The sequence below is a fragment of the Leptonychotes weddellii genome, chromosome 5 (genome assembly GCF_054177405.1).
Source record: "Leptonychotes weddellii isolate Sample4059 chromosome 5, ASM5417740v2, whole genome shotgun sequence".
NCBI classification, from domain to species: Eukaryota; Metazoa; Chordata; class Mammalia; order Carnivora; family Phocidae; genus Leptonychotes; species Leptonychotes weddellii.
The window spans coordinates 117231734-117246595 of NC_138373.1; the positions used below are offsets into that span (position 1 = coordinate 117231734).

The 14862-nt window shown below is 39.9% G+C and overlaps 2 protein-coding genes across 4 annotated transcripts in view; one reads left to right on the top strand and one right to left on the bottom strand.

Annotated features, from left to right (window-relative positions):
• Nucleotides 1-14862, bottom strand: part of LOC115940598 (uncharacterized) — a 404464-nt gene that overhangs the window by 161059 nt on the left and 228543 nt on the right. The window lies entirely within an intron of this gene.
• MYRFL (myelin regulatory factor like) overlaps nucleotides 1-14862 on the top strand; it is a 112481-nt gene that overhangs the window by 74898 nt on the left and 22721 nt on the right. The window contains exons 12-13 of the mRNA XM_006732350.3: nucleotides 2416-2524; nucleotides 3292-3401. Coding sequence (XP_006732413.2) covers nucleotides 2416-2524; nucleotides 3292-3401 — 219 coding nt within the window. The remainder of the gene's footprint in view (nucleotides 1-2415; nucleotides 2525-3291; nucleotides 3402-14862) is intronic.

Consider the following 14862-nt stretch of genomic DNA (forward strand, 5'->3'; position numbering starts at 1 on the left):
TATCTCCCACTTCCCTTCACCCATTTTGCCCATCCCCCACCTCCTCCCCTCTGGCCACCATCAGTTTGTTCTCTGTATTTATAGGCTTGACTCTGCTTTTTGTTTGTTTATTCATTTGTTTTGTTTTTTGGATTCCACATATAAGTAAAATCATATGGTATTTATCTTTCTCTGTCTGACTTATTTCATTTAGCCTGATACCCTCTAGGTCCATCCATGTTGTCACAAAAAGCAACGTCTCACCATTTTTAATGGCTGAGTAACATTCCATTGTATGAATATACTACATCTTCTTTATCCCTTCATCTATGTGGTTGAACACTTGGTTGCTTCTATATCTTGGCTTTTGTAAATAATGCTACAATAAGTATAGGGTGCATATATCTTTTTGAATTAGTGTTTTCATTTTCTTTGAGTACCCAGTAGTGGAATTATTGGATCATATGGTATTTCTATTTTTAACTTCTTGAGGAAACTCCATATTGTTTTTCACGATGGCTGTACCAATTTATAGTCCCACGAACAGTGCATGAGGATTCCTTTTTCTCCACATTTGCACCGACACTTGCTATTTCTTGTCTTCTTGATTCTAGCCATTCAGTAAGGTGATATGTCACTGTGGTTTTGATTTCCATTTCCCTGTTGATTAGTGACATTGAGCGTCTTTTCATGTGTCTGTTGGCTATCCAGATATCTTCTTTGGGAAAATGTCTATTCAGGTCCTCTGCCCATTTTTAATCAGACTCTTTGTTTTTTGGTGTTCATTTGTATAACTTCTCTATATATTTTGGATATTAATCCCTTATCAGATATATCATTTGCAAATATCTTCTCCCATTTAGTAGGTTGCCTTTTTGTTTTGTTGATGGTTTCCTTTGCTGTCCTAAAGCTTTATATTTTGATATAGTCCCAATAGTTTATTTTTGCTTTTGTTTCCCTTGCCGTAGGAGACATATCTAGGAAAATGTTGCTATGGCTGATGTCAGAGAAATTACTACCTATGTTCTCTTCTAGAAGCTTTATGGTTTCAGGTCTCACAATTAGTAGAGCACAAACTTTTAAAAGGTCATCATTTTTTAAAGTGACAACACTTAGTGTAGTGCATTGTATGTTGAAGGTGATTGGTAGATGTTAGTTGAATAAAATAATGAATGAATGAATTAACCAAGCTTTTGATAATTGCAGGTATCAAAATAACAGTGAGCTCAAAATCATACTTCCCAAGAAGAACCTAAAGTAAATTTTTCCCATTTAGCCAGTTAAGTGTCAAGCCACCACCTTTTACAATCAGCCAAACTAGTGAAGGACAGGGAGCTTTTAATGATGGAGGAGCTTTCCCACTCACCCAACAGAGTGGGTCAAGGGAGGAGTTGAGGGCCGTGTCAGGGGTTTTCATATAACAAGAAAAACGAAGCACTTTTGGTTACTCTAACACATGGATGAATGTCAAGGCAGTATAATTTTAATTGCCAAGAGACTACTGGTTTTGTAATAGTTATATCCTAAAAGAAAATTATATCCTAAAAGAAAAAGGGCTGCTAGCATTTTACTTATAGAATAAGGTCATTTAAAAAATAGGTTCTGCTAGTACCATGAATTCATTAAAAAAAAAAACAAAACAACAACAACAAAAAACCTCAAAAGAGAATTCTTTGAATCATACCCATTTGACTTTAGGAAAAATTCACTCTATTGTCTTTGTTGTCATTTTGCTGGGACCTGGTGACATTATTTTGAGGAATTTGCAGTGAGAGCTGGGAATACCTTTAGTAACCTATGAGAGCAGTGAACTCAGAGAAGCATACCATCACTGACCAGAGTGGTTTGGGGGAGAAGCCATCTGTAGGAGAGGAAAGTCTGGATCCTAGGAGGCCTTTGCTACCTGCCACTTGAGGAAATTTTCTCCAGCAAGGTGTCCAAAAGGAATTCAATGATATAGGATAGTTCCATTCTTTAAAGGTTTTTTTTACTTTTACTAAACCATTTCAATTTGTAAATACAAGGTTGGCCTATATTTATTTGGTGTTTATACCATATGTTCATTTGGAAATGATCCCTTGCACTCATGAATAGCAATTGTTTCTCTCCAAAGCGATCAGTCTCCATTCTCAGAAGGAGAGTTTGCCTCTCAGAGGAGAGAAAAGAAGGGCAAGAGTAGTGAATGAGGGAGCTTTCACTCTGTAATTTAGATATAAAAACTCTGTCTCAATTTGTCCGTGAATGGAAGTCACTGATATGGACCTTGAAGCTTGGGTTTCTCTGAGGAGAAAAACAAATTTCTCTTAAAATAGTTTGGGCAAGAGGAAAGAACAGTCCCATTGTCAACACTCCTAATTTCTCTAGGTCCCTTTGGGCATTGATTTGAATAGGAAATCATCTAAGTGGCTGAAATCTGCTCTTCTTTCATTAAATTAGGTTGACACAAATGAACAGCTAAGACGAATAGCCCAAATGAGGATCGTTGAGTATGACTACAAACCTGAATTCGCATCTTCAATGGGAATAAACACTTCCCATCAAACAGGTATGCACACAAATTCCCTTTTTAATTTTGTGTTGTCAACTCTTAAAAGTTTAACTCCCTCTTTATCTGGAGGTTGTGTGCTATGGCATTGATTTTCTCTGTGAAATCCACACTCACTCGAGTGGGAAAGGTCAGAGAAATGTCTGTGTCATCTTTACTCGACACCCTCCCCCCCACTCCTGCACCCCCATGGTACTGGTGGAATATTTTGAATACATAGTTTCTTTTCATGGGAACCATCTTGCTCATGCAATGCGGGCTCAGGGGTAGATGGCAGCTCCAACTGTAAGAGGGGCAGCACTGGGCTGACCTGGGAGAGGGGAGGTGGCAGAGTAGGTGGGTCTAGGTCAGAGAAGGGGCAAAGAGGTGTTGATACCCCCACCCAGGAATCCTAAAGAAACAGGGGCCATTTAGGTGGCAAATCCTCCTGCAGGAAAAGAGGAGATCAAGCTAATGTCCCACTTTTACTTCTATACACAGGGATTTTAAGGTATTTGCCCACTCCTCCCAACATTCGGCCCAGAGTCTCAAGGAAAAGTGAGGAAAATGACACCCCTGCTTTTAATCCTATAGTGATTATGGGCTCAAAATTCCTTCTTTGCTTCAAACGTATCATAGATCAAAGCAAAAGCTGAAAAGGGGTAATAAGCATCTATTTGCAAAGATGTCCCGGGAGGCTGTCAGCAGTCCATTTTGATGTAGGCCTGGGAGGATTTTCTCCAGAAAGCTGTTTTCCTGACTAAACGACTTGGAGTGTTTGGGTCTAGGGATGATTGCCCAGGAGGTACGAGAGATCCTGCCTCGAGCTGTCAGAGAGGTTGGTGATGTCACCTGTGAAAATGGAGAGACGCTGCCCAACTTCCTCATGGTCGATAAGGTAACTACAGAATCAATCTGCCTCTGGAGTGACAACCCCACAGGGGACCCCTTTTCTGTGGCCTCGAAATGCACTGAAACATCCAACCAGGAAACAAGAAAGCTTCGCTGAGCTGTGCGGTAATTGGTATCAGCCATGGCACCTTGGGCATAAGTACCAAAAACAAGCCCCCTATGGGAAAAAGAGAAAGGAGTATGTAACAGTGACAGGAGAGGTCAGCGGGCCTTAATGTTGGAGGAAGACTGGCCCGGGTAAAGTCCACGTACCAGGAGTGCACCTAAAACGAGGCCCTGGCGTCATGTGAAATAGTGACAACAAGCTGTGATCAGATTTGTCTTAAAAAATGGAACTAGAACTTCTGAGAGTGTAGTTTATCTCACAGAATACAATTTAGGTTAGCATGAAAATAGAATGATGGAATTCGTAGAATGACTGAAGGTGGAATGAAGTGTTGATTTTTTTTGCGAGCACAGTTTCTCAACAAAGTTGTATGTTCTACTTTCATAGCACAATCATAAAGTGGGTCAGTTTTGCAAAGGTATTCATGAGCCTTGTCATTTTTCCCAAGGGACTGTCCTAATTCTTTGATATTCAAATCATTCTCTTTTGAAGGAATGTCCCTGTCTTTGTAGCTGAGCTCCCCTTTGCAAGGTAAAGGGGTCTCAGTGTGCCATTCCCTTGCTTGCTTTGTGTGTGTGACTTGAGTCGGTCTCCGAGATCGTGTTTATTAATTCTGTGAAAGCCTGCGTCGTGGCAAGGTTTGCAGACTCACCCCGCTGCTGATCTGTTGTACATTGCCCTGCTCTGTTTGATGCTGGCGGGAAAACCGATTGACATGAGGATATTGTAGTCGTAGGGACAGATGTCTGAGTGGAGACTAATTTGTAATTTGTCAGTTCACGGGGGCAGTGCTTCTCCAACTTCAAGGTGTACATGAATCAGTGGAGGAACTTGCTAAAATACAGGCGGATGCAGCAGGAACGGGGTGAGACCCAAGAGCGTGCATTTTTAACCAGCCTCCAGGTGGTGCCAATTTTGCTGATCTTGCTGGTAAGCAAGCCACACGGAGCAGCAAGGTGGAGGGTCCCTTTCCCTGTTGGGCCCTTCCTCAGTCTTCTTCCTCTGGGCTCTTGGGCAACAAATACTTAGCTGATGGGGTGTGGATGGCCTGCTCTGCCCTGGGCCGCAGGGTAGAGTGCCAGACGTGTGGTTACTTCCTCCTGCTTCCCACACCCGTCTTGAGTAGAAGCAGCTCTTTGGTCTCAGACCTGGGCTATCACTTCCCGTGAGAGGTGTATCATGAGAAATCTATTTTTAATAATAAAGTAGTGAAGTTTTCCCATTATTTACTCAAAATATAAGATAAGAGATACTCCAAGGTATTCGTGTCATAAGGTCACCCCGACTCTCTCGCATTTTCAGAAGCTTCCTGGGTGAGAGAAAACTGTGAAGGCACAGCTGTCTGGCTCAGGGTGCAGCCCTGGGAGTGTGCCATTAGGCTGTCAAGGTGGGGCTCTTGGGGTTACTCATTTGGTGGCAGCCATGTCACTCCTGACTGTGGCCCTCCCCTAGAACACCCCAGAAAGAGATGTCTGCGATTTCTGTGTAGGTAACATCTGCCCAGGGCCTTACGATTATCACTCTGTAGGAGAATAATTAGTTTTCCCCTGGCCCACTATCAAACTTAAGTTGAATGAGGATAGTCAGGATTATTAGCAGCCACGGTTCTGAGGGCTACCCAACGCCTTTACCCCCTGGAGAGGCTACAACCCAAATTCATTCCTAAGAAGGCCAGAGCCCTGGGAAGATAAGGGGTGGTATTCCTAGTCTAAGCAGCCAGGTTTGTTTGTCCTCTGAGCGGCGGTCTACGCCAAGGCAGCATTCGGTTTATAGGTAAATACAACTGACAGGAGTCCAGAAGAGACAAGTTGTGATTCTCTTAATAACAGGATCTTGCAGTGATTCAATCTATGGAGCCATCAGCAAGGCCACACTCATTCACCGAACATGTAACACTATGAGCAGGTGAACATCCCCATGCTCTGAGGCCTGGCTTTCCACTTTGGCTCACTCCCTAGGAGAGACTTCAATTACTGGTGTAATCCTCAACATTGTGGAATATCTCTCCACTACATTATAAATACTTCACAGAATAGCCCCTTTGTTATTTCTTATTAAGAACACAGGTAGTGTGACTCTTGTTGCCCCATGCTCTCTGTTAATTGTACAATAAGCAAGATGTACAGAAAGCCTCTTGCTTTCTGGTCTCCTACCCATTTGTGTGGGCACCATGTTGGCCTTGCTTGCCACATTCAGGACTGCTTGTTATTCTTTTTTTTTTTTAAGATTTTATTTATTTATTTGAGAGATAGAGAAAGAGAGCATGGCAGAGGGAGAGGGAGAAGCAGACTCCCCACTGTGCACAGAGCCCGATGTGGGACTCGATCCCAGGACCCTGGGATCATGACCTGAGCCACCCCGGCGCCCCAGGACTGCTTGTTTTAAGGAACGTCTCTAGGACGTCCTGGCCACGTGTGCTATAGCAATGGGTGGAGATCAGGTTCAGTTACAGTGTCTCCCTCTGCACTCCGTTTCTCTTCCACCCAGTGATCCTTTTATATAAAGAAATTTTTATTGAAGCTAAAGCGCAAACTAGAAATGCACATGAAAATGTTGAAATGTTGTACTTCATGATTGCTATATCTTTTCCACATGTACTTTGCAATTTTGTGCCCAAGTAAGAAACAGAATGGTTGGAACTTTACAGACTGTCCATGTAACCAACCACAGCTGGAGATGAGTGGTGTTGGCCAAAGGAGGCAGAAATTATTTTTCTTTCAGAAGAGATGACTGTGTAAGATAAGCTTCTCTTCTCTGGGGTAGTTTGCTTCTTCTCATAAATCCCTCATGATTTGTGTGCCCCAGTGAAAACTCAGTGATGGGAGGTGACATGAGAGGGCTCCAGGCTGGTCCTGAGAGCCAGGGGGCCAAGGAGGGTGAATGCCATAGTCTAACCCTGCATGAGACCCCGAGAACTTTGCCCTTCGGCTTGTTCATCTATCTCTTTACTTGGCCACTTCATTTATTTCTGTGATTATTTGGGAGTAGGTTTTTATATTTCTTGAGCATTATTACTAGGTGTACTTGGTGTAAGAAAAATGTACCCAATAAATGTCAGAGTGGCCTTACATGTATTTACAGCTAAGTCTGTATGAAGATGAGGTGCAGTTTGTGAGTAAGTAGACCTTGAATAATGTGCGTGTGTGTGAATGTTTTATGAAATGATGTTATAAGCCACCCTACTATACCTTAGTATGTGGTTCCTTTTTACTCATTGATTCTCATTGATTCTCTTTTTCTTCAACTGGGAGGAATTGTCTGTTCAATTCATGCAAAGATAAGTAAGACAGGGTGCCTGTCTTCAAGCAGCTGACAGTCTAAGTGGAGTGATGAGACAGGATGCAAGAACGGAGCTCTGAGTGACAGCATGACGAGTATCGTGGAATGCACAGCGCTCCTGTCTGTGGACACTAGGCAGGGGCTCGCAGATGGAAAGGAAGCGGGGGACTGAGAGACAAGTGAAAGAAGACAGTGGCAGACCTGGGGGACGGAAGGTGTGACTGACGGAGAGGAGCATCACTGGTAGTCTTTCCATTTTTCCTTTTTCTCACACACGATATCCAATTAGACACCCAGTGCTGCAGTTCTAACTTCAGCCACCTCTCTTGTCTATTTATCTTCCCTCCTTATTCTCTTTATGCTTCCCAGTTTCCTCCCTAAAACAAAAACAAAACAAAACATCTCTGATCGTACAATCTCCTTTTCCCCCTTTGGCTCTTCATTGGCTTATTATCACCCCTCCACCATCTAGATGGAATCGTCTCTTTCTAATTCGTTTCCTAACACTCAGACCCACCCCGCCAACCCCCAGACACCTTCAGAATGCGATGTCTCTGCACACACCCGCACCTCTGGTTTGCCAGGCCCTCTGCCACCAGCTTCGTTCCCTGTTCTCACGCTCACCAAGTTTGTTTCTGCCTCAGAGCTGTTCCGTTGAGTGTTTTCTGCTCTGAAGACTCTCCCTTTAGATGATCTTGTCATTTGGATCTCAGTGCCAAGACCTTCCCTGACCACCTCATCTAGAATAGTCTCCACATCACTTGGTTTCACCTTCTTGTAAGATTCAGGGCCACTGAGAGGGTGTGTAGTGCCTTTGCTGTAATTAGAGAGAAGTGCCTCCTCTCTTTGGTGCAGACCCCAACGGGCCCCTCAGCCGGATCTCTGCACAGGGGACACACTGCAGACTTCTTCATGATGGCCTGGAGAGTTCTGTCCCTAGCCGGAATGATCTTATTTGCCTACTTATTCTTCACCAGCCTCCCCAGCTCATTGTGTGACCCCAAAAATCTTCTATATTTTTCAAAGCTGTATCTCCAGTATTTTATTTGTGGCTTCAACCCCAGGGCTTAGAGTACCTTAGGAATCCAACAAATATTGGCTGAATGAATTAATGAACTAATGAATTCTGTGATGCCTTGATTGATCTTGTCTCTGTATTGGCTCAGGCCTCTGAATATACATCTTCTAGAGTATTTATCACATTGTGTTGTCATTCTCTTTCTATTCCATATCTCTTCCACTAGACTGTGAGCTTCTCAAGGTCAGAGAATGTGCCTTGTCAATCCTGTGTTGTTTAGCACAGTATCTGGTACATTATGGGTTCTCAGTAAGCATGTGTTTTAAGTTAATGGCTGAGTTTCTGAATCTCACTGAAAGGAAGAGAAGTGGTTCCATTAAAATAAGGAAGTCTGACAGAAGAGTGGTTTCCTAATGGGAAAATGAATTCAATTTTGAGTTTGAGGTGTCAGCTGAGTATTCAGATGAAAATGTCCAGAGGTGACAGGGAGTGTGGAAGTTGGGAGTGCAGCTGGGGCCCGAGGGGAAGCTGCAGCATGCATGGGTGAAGATGTTCATTAATAAGGGAAAGGTTATGGATGCAGGTCCCAGATCAGAAGCCTGTGGCCAAGACTGGCCTGAAGACTTTTTTTTTTTTCCTCATGGTGTTTTAAAAATTTTCAAATTTGCTGCCTATTTTTAAATAATGAGGAGATCCTCACACAAATTCTAGATTTCTGGCTCCCTGGAAGCATCAGATCTGTTGACCTGAGGCTGAGGAGTGGCTGCCCTGGAAGGGTTTCATGGGCCCTCCCATCACTGCTTCCTGTTACCGGCCTGGCCTGGAGGCTTTCAGTTCTTAGGGAATGAGAAGCAAGTAGACTAAAAGCTGCAGATGCCTTCCAGTTAGGGCCAGGAGAGGCCTGGAAAAAGGCCTGGGAAGGCCCAGAAGGTTGGGCTAAAGCAGAATGCGGAGCAAGCACAGTGTCAAAACGTCAGGTCAGTAGAGAGGATGGATACGGACATGGGGAGGAAAGAGATGAGATGGGAAGAAAATGAATGTTAACAAAATGCTGTTGATTTTAACGATTGAAGAATCACCCGTAGTATGTGGCAAAGTGGTTAAGAGCATGAATTTCAACATCAGATAAGACTTTGTCCAAAGCTTACTCAGCAAGTTTTGTGGATGATGAGGTCACTTTCAAATTATTTTATTCTTTACAGTTCTCAGTAGAATGTTATTCTTGTCTTCATGATTTCTGCCTTATTTTTATTAAAACAAATTTAAAAGTAAGGGAACATTGGTACCCAAATTAGAAAATTTTAAAGAGCTTTTGTCAGGAGATTTTTGGTTTTTGTGTTCTGATTTATTTATTTATTAACATTTTTAATAAAAAATTTCAAATATACGCAAACTTAGAATAATAGTGAAATCCATGTATATACTTCACCCAGATTTGACAGTTTTCAATTTGTGTCCTATCTTATTTTATTTTATTTATTTATTTTTTTAAGATTTATATTTATTTATTTGACAGAGAGAGACACAGCGAGAGAGGGAACACAAGCAGGGGGAGTGGGAGAGGGAGAAGCAGACTTCCTGCTGAGCAGGGAGCCCGATGTGGGACTCGATCCCAGGATCCTGGGATCATGACCTGAGCCGAAGGCAGACGCTCAACAACTAAGCCACCCAGGCACCCCTGTCCTATCTTATTTTATTCAAATCTCCCACCAACTATCCTTCTTTACCAACTGAATTTTTTTGGCTTTATTGAGATATAAGTTTAAGGGATACAACACAATGATTTGATACACATACATATTGCAAAATGATTACTACAGTAGGTTAGTTAGCACAGCCATCAGCCACATAATTAACTTCTGTGTGTGTGATGAGAACATTTAAGATCTACTCTCTTAGCAACTTCCACGTATATAATACAATATTGTTAACGGTAGTCATCATGCAGTACATTAGATCCCCAGAACTTAATCATTTTAAACTGAGTTTGTACCTTGCGATGAACATCTTCTCGTTCCCCCCATCTCTCAGTCTCTGGCAACCACCATTCTACTCTCTGTTTCTCTGAGTTTGGCTTTTTTAGTTTCCACACATAAGTGATATCACACAGTTTTTCTGTGTCTCACTTACTTCACTTAGCATAATGCCCTCAATTCCATCCATGTTGTCACAAATGGCAGGCTTTCCTTCTTTATTATATAATATATATAATAATAATATATATAATACTCCATTCGTGTGTGTGTGTGTATCCCATTTTCTTTATCCATTTGTCTATCAATGGATACTTAGATTGTTTACATATTTTGGCTATTGTGTATAATGCTGCAATGAGCATAGGGGTGCAGATATCTCTTAGAGACAGTGATTTCATGTCCTTCAGACATACACCCAGAAATTTTGGGGATCTCCATACTGTTTTTCATAGTGCCTGTATCAATTGGCACTTCTACCAACAGTATACAAGGGTTCCCTTTTTCCTACACCCTCATCAACACTTGTTATCTCTTTCCTGCCTTTTAAAAAATAGCCATCCTGGGCACCTGGGTGGCTCAGTCCTTAAGCGTCTGCCTTCGGCTCAGGTCATGATCCCAGGGTCCTGGGATCGAGTCCCACATCAGGCTCCCTGCTCGGCGGGAAGCCTGCTCTCCCTTTCCCACTCCCGCTGCTTGTGTTCCTGCTCTCGCTAACTCTGTCTCTGTCAAATAAATGAATAAAATCTTGAAAAAATAAAATAAAAAATAGCCATCCTAACACAAGTATGTGATGATATCTCACGTAGTTTTGATTTGCATTGCCCTGATGATTAGTGATATTAAGCATCCTTTCATGTACCTTTTGGCCATTTGTATATCTTCTTTGGAAAAATGTTTATTCTGTCCTCTGCCCATTTTAGTTAGATTATTTGTGTTTTGCTATTGAGTTGTGTGAATTCCTTATATATTTTGAATATTAGCCCCTTATCAGATATATGGTTTGCAAATATTTTCTTCTGTTCTTTAGGTTGCCTTTTAATTTTGTTGATTGTTTCTTTTGCTGTACAAAAACTCTTTAGTTTGATGTAGTCCCACTTGTTTATTTTTGCTTTTGTTACTTGGCTTTTGGTGTCATATCCAAAAAAATGGTTCCCAATACTGATGTCAAGAAATTTTTTCCCTGTGTTTTCTTCTAGGAGTTTTATGGTCTTAGGTCTACATTTAAGCCTTTAATCTACTTAGAGTTAATTTTTGTGAGTGGTGTAAAGCAGAGGTCTAATTTCATACTTTTGTCTGTGACTATCCAATTTTCCCAACACTGTTAAAGAAACTGTCTTTTTCTCATTAAGTACTCTTAGTTCCCATGTCAAATTTTAGTTGACCATATATGTGTGGGTTTATTTCTGGGCTCTCAGTTCTATTCCATTGGTCTATATGTCTATTCTTATGCTAGTACTGTTTTGATTACTATAGCTTTATAATATAATTTGAAATCAGGAAGTGTGATGCCTCCAGCTTTGTTCTTTCTCGGGGTTGCTTTGGGTATTGGGGATCTTTTGTGGTTCCATACAAATTTTAGGATTTTTTTTTCTGTTTCTGTGAAAGTTGCCATTGGAATTTTGATAGGGATTACATTGGATCTATAGATGGCTTTGAATAGTATGGACATTTTAACAATATTAATTCCTCTGATATAGGAGAGGACATGGGATATCTTTCCATGTATTTGTGTCTTCAATTTCTTTCATCAATGACCTTGTAATTTTCAACATGCAGATCTTTCACCTCCTGAATAAATTTATTCCTAACTATTGATTTTGATCACATTGTAAATGGGATTCTTTATTTCTTTTTCAAATAGTTTGTTGTTAGTGTATAGAAATGCAACTAACTTTTGCATATTGATTTTGTGTCCTGCAACTTTACTAAATTTATTAATTCTAACCGTTTTTGGTGGAATCTTTAGGACTTTCTGTATATAAGATCATATCATCTGCAACAGATACAGTTTACTTTTTCCTTTCCAATTTGGATAACTTTTATTTCTTTTTCTTGTCTGATTGCTTTGTCTTGTATTATGGTGCATAGAAATGGGGTGCAGTGAGCTTCCTTGTCTTGTTCTTGATCTTAGAAGAAAAACTTTCAGCTTTTCATCTTTGAGTGTAATGTTAGGTATGGACTTATCATATAGGGCTTTTTTATGTTGAGGTATAGTCCATCTATACTTTGTTGAGAGGTTTTTTTCATGAAGAGATGCTGAATTTTGTCCAGTGCTTTTTCTACATCTATTGAGATGATCACATGATTTTATTAATGTGGTGTATCACATTGATTGATTTGCATATGTTGAACCATTTTTGCATCCTAGGAATAAATCTCTCTTGATCATGGTGTATGAACCTTTTAATGTATTGTTGAATATCCATGTTTATCAGAGATAACTGCCTGTAATTATTTATTTTTTTTTGTAGTGTTTTTATCTGACCTTGGTATCAGGGTAATGCTGGCCTTTTAAAATGAGTTTGGAAGTATTCCCTTCTCTTCAATTTTTTGGGGAGAGTTTGAAAAGGATTTATATAGATTCTTCTTTAAGCATTTGGTAGAATTCCCCAGGGAAGCTGTCTGGTACTGGACTTTCGTTTGTTGGGATGTTTTTGATTATTGATTCAATCTCTTTTTCTTAATTGGCCTGTTAGATTTTCTATTTCTTCATAATTCAGTCTTAGTAGGTTGTACGTTTCTAGGAATAGCCATTTCTTCTAACTTGTCCAATTTGTTGGAGTCTAATTGTTCATAGTAGTTTCTTAGATCTTCAGTATTTTTGTGGTATCAGTTGTAATGTCACCTCTCCTTTCTGATTTTATTTATTTGAGTCTTCTCTCTTTTTGTTCCTTGATCTAGCTAAAGGTTTGTCAATTTTGTTTATCTTTTCAAAAAACTAGCTCTTAGTTTTGTTGATCTTTTCCATAGTGTTTCTGATATTTGTTATTTCTTTCTTTCTACTATCTTTCATTTCAGTTTGTTCTTCCTTTTATAGTTCCTTGAGGTGTAAAGTTAGGTTGTTTATTTGAGATCTTTCTTTTTTCTTCTTAATGTGGGTGTTTATTGCTATAAAATTCCCTTAGAACTTTTGCAGGGGATGCCTGGGTAGCTCAGTTGCTTAAGTGTCTGCCTTCAGCTGAGGTCATGATCCCATGGTCCTGGGATCAAGTCCCACATCGGGCTACTTGCTCAATGGGGAGTCTGCTTCTCTCTCTGCCTGCTTCTCCCTCTGCCTACCTTTCTCTCTCCCTCTCTCTCTCTCTGACAAATAAATAAATAAAATCTTTAAAGAAAAAAAAATAGAACTACTTATGCTATATCCCATAAGTTTTATTATGTTGCATTTCCATTTTTATTTGTCTCAAGATATTTTTTTTATTTCCCTTTTGATTTCCTCTTTAACCCATTAGTTTTGCAAGCATGTATTGTTTAATTTCCACTACTTGTGAATTTTCAAGTTTTCTTCCTGTTATGAATTTCTAGTTTCATACCATTGTGGTGAGAAAAGATACTTGGTATGATTTTAATCTTCTTAAATTTGTAAGGCTTGTTTTGTGACCTAATATATAATCTAGCCTTGAGAATGTTCTGTATGCATTTGAGAAGACTGTGTGTTCTGCTCTGTTGGGTGGGATTTCTGATATGTCTTTCAGGTCCATTTGGTCTAAAGCATAGTTCAAGTTCAGTGTATCCTTGCTGATTTCCTGTCTGGATAAGTTATCCATTGTTGAAAGTAGAATACTAAAGTTCCCTACTATTATTAAATTGCTTCTATTTCTTCATTCAGATCTGTTAGTATTTGCTTAATATTAGGTTCTCTGATATTGGATCTCTCTCTCTCTCTCTAGAGAGAGATAGATATAGAGACATAGAGTATAGAGGTATATATTTACAATTGTTATGGTCTGATGAATATCCCCCTTTATCAGTGATGAATTGACCCTTTTATCAGTATATGACCTTCTTTGTCTCTTATTACAGTTTTTGACTTAAATTTTATTTTATCTGATATAAGTATAGCTAACTCTGCTCTCTTTTGGTTTCCATTTGCATGGAGTATCTTTTTCCATTCCTTAAGATGTATGTGTCCTTAAAGCTGGTGTGAATCTCTTGTAGGGAGCAGTGTGTAGCAGCATTTTTTTTTTTTTAATTCATTCATTCCCTCTATGCCTTTTGATTGGAGAATTTAATCCATTTATATTTAAAGTAATTATTGATAGGTAAGGACTTACTAATGCCATCTTATTAATTGTTTTTTTGGCTGTTCCCTTGTTCCTTTCTTCCTCTTTTGCTATGTTCCTTTGTGAATTGATTTTCTATAGTGGTATGCTTTGACTCCCTTCTCTTTATCTTTTGTGGGTTTTTGCTTTGTGGTTACATGAGGCTTACATAAAATATCTTACTGCTTATTTTAGGCTGATAACAACTGAATTTTGATCATATACAAAAACTCTACCCTTTTACTTACATCTCCATGTTTTATGTTTTTGGTGTCATAATAGACCTCTTTCTATGTGTGTATCATTAACCAGTTATTGCAGCTAAAGTTATTTTTAGTACTTCTGTCCTTTAACTTTTCTATTCGAGTTAAGTGATTTATACACCATTATATTCCAGTAGTAGAGTATCTTGAAATTGACTATATATTTACCTTTATTGGTGTGTTTTATACCAGTGTACATGTGCTTAAACTTCATAAACTAAGCCTTAAGTTTGCAATGTTCAGTTTCTGATTCCTGTCTGAGTGGTTGCTTTACAGTGTTTGAAACCCTTAAAGCTTCAGTTTGCATCATGAGAATCCCAAAGACACACAGTCCCGACTTTGATCCCCCAACTACAAAACAATCCTTTTTCTTTTGGCCTTGAGCTCATCATTTTACAACAGTGGACAGGCCTCTATGAGCCCCAAAGAATTCTGAGGAATTCAGAACTTGTAAATAGAGAGGGGGCTAGGACAGGAGGTCACAGGATCAGGATGTGAGTTGATGAGAGCTTTCCAGTGTTTCTGTTATGGCTGAGAGAGACA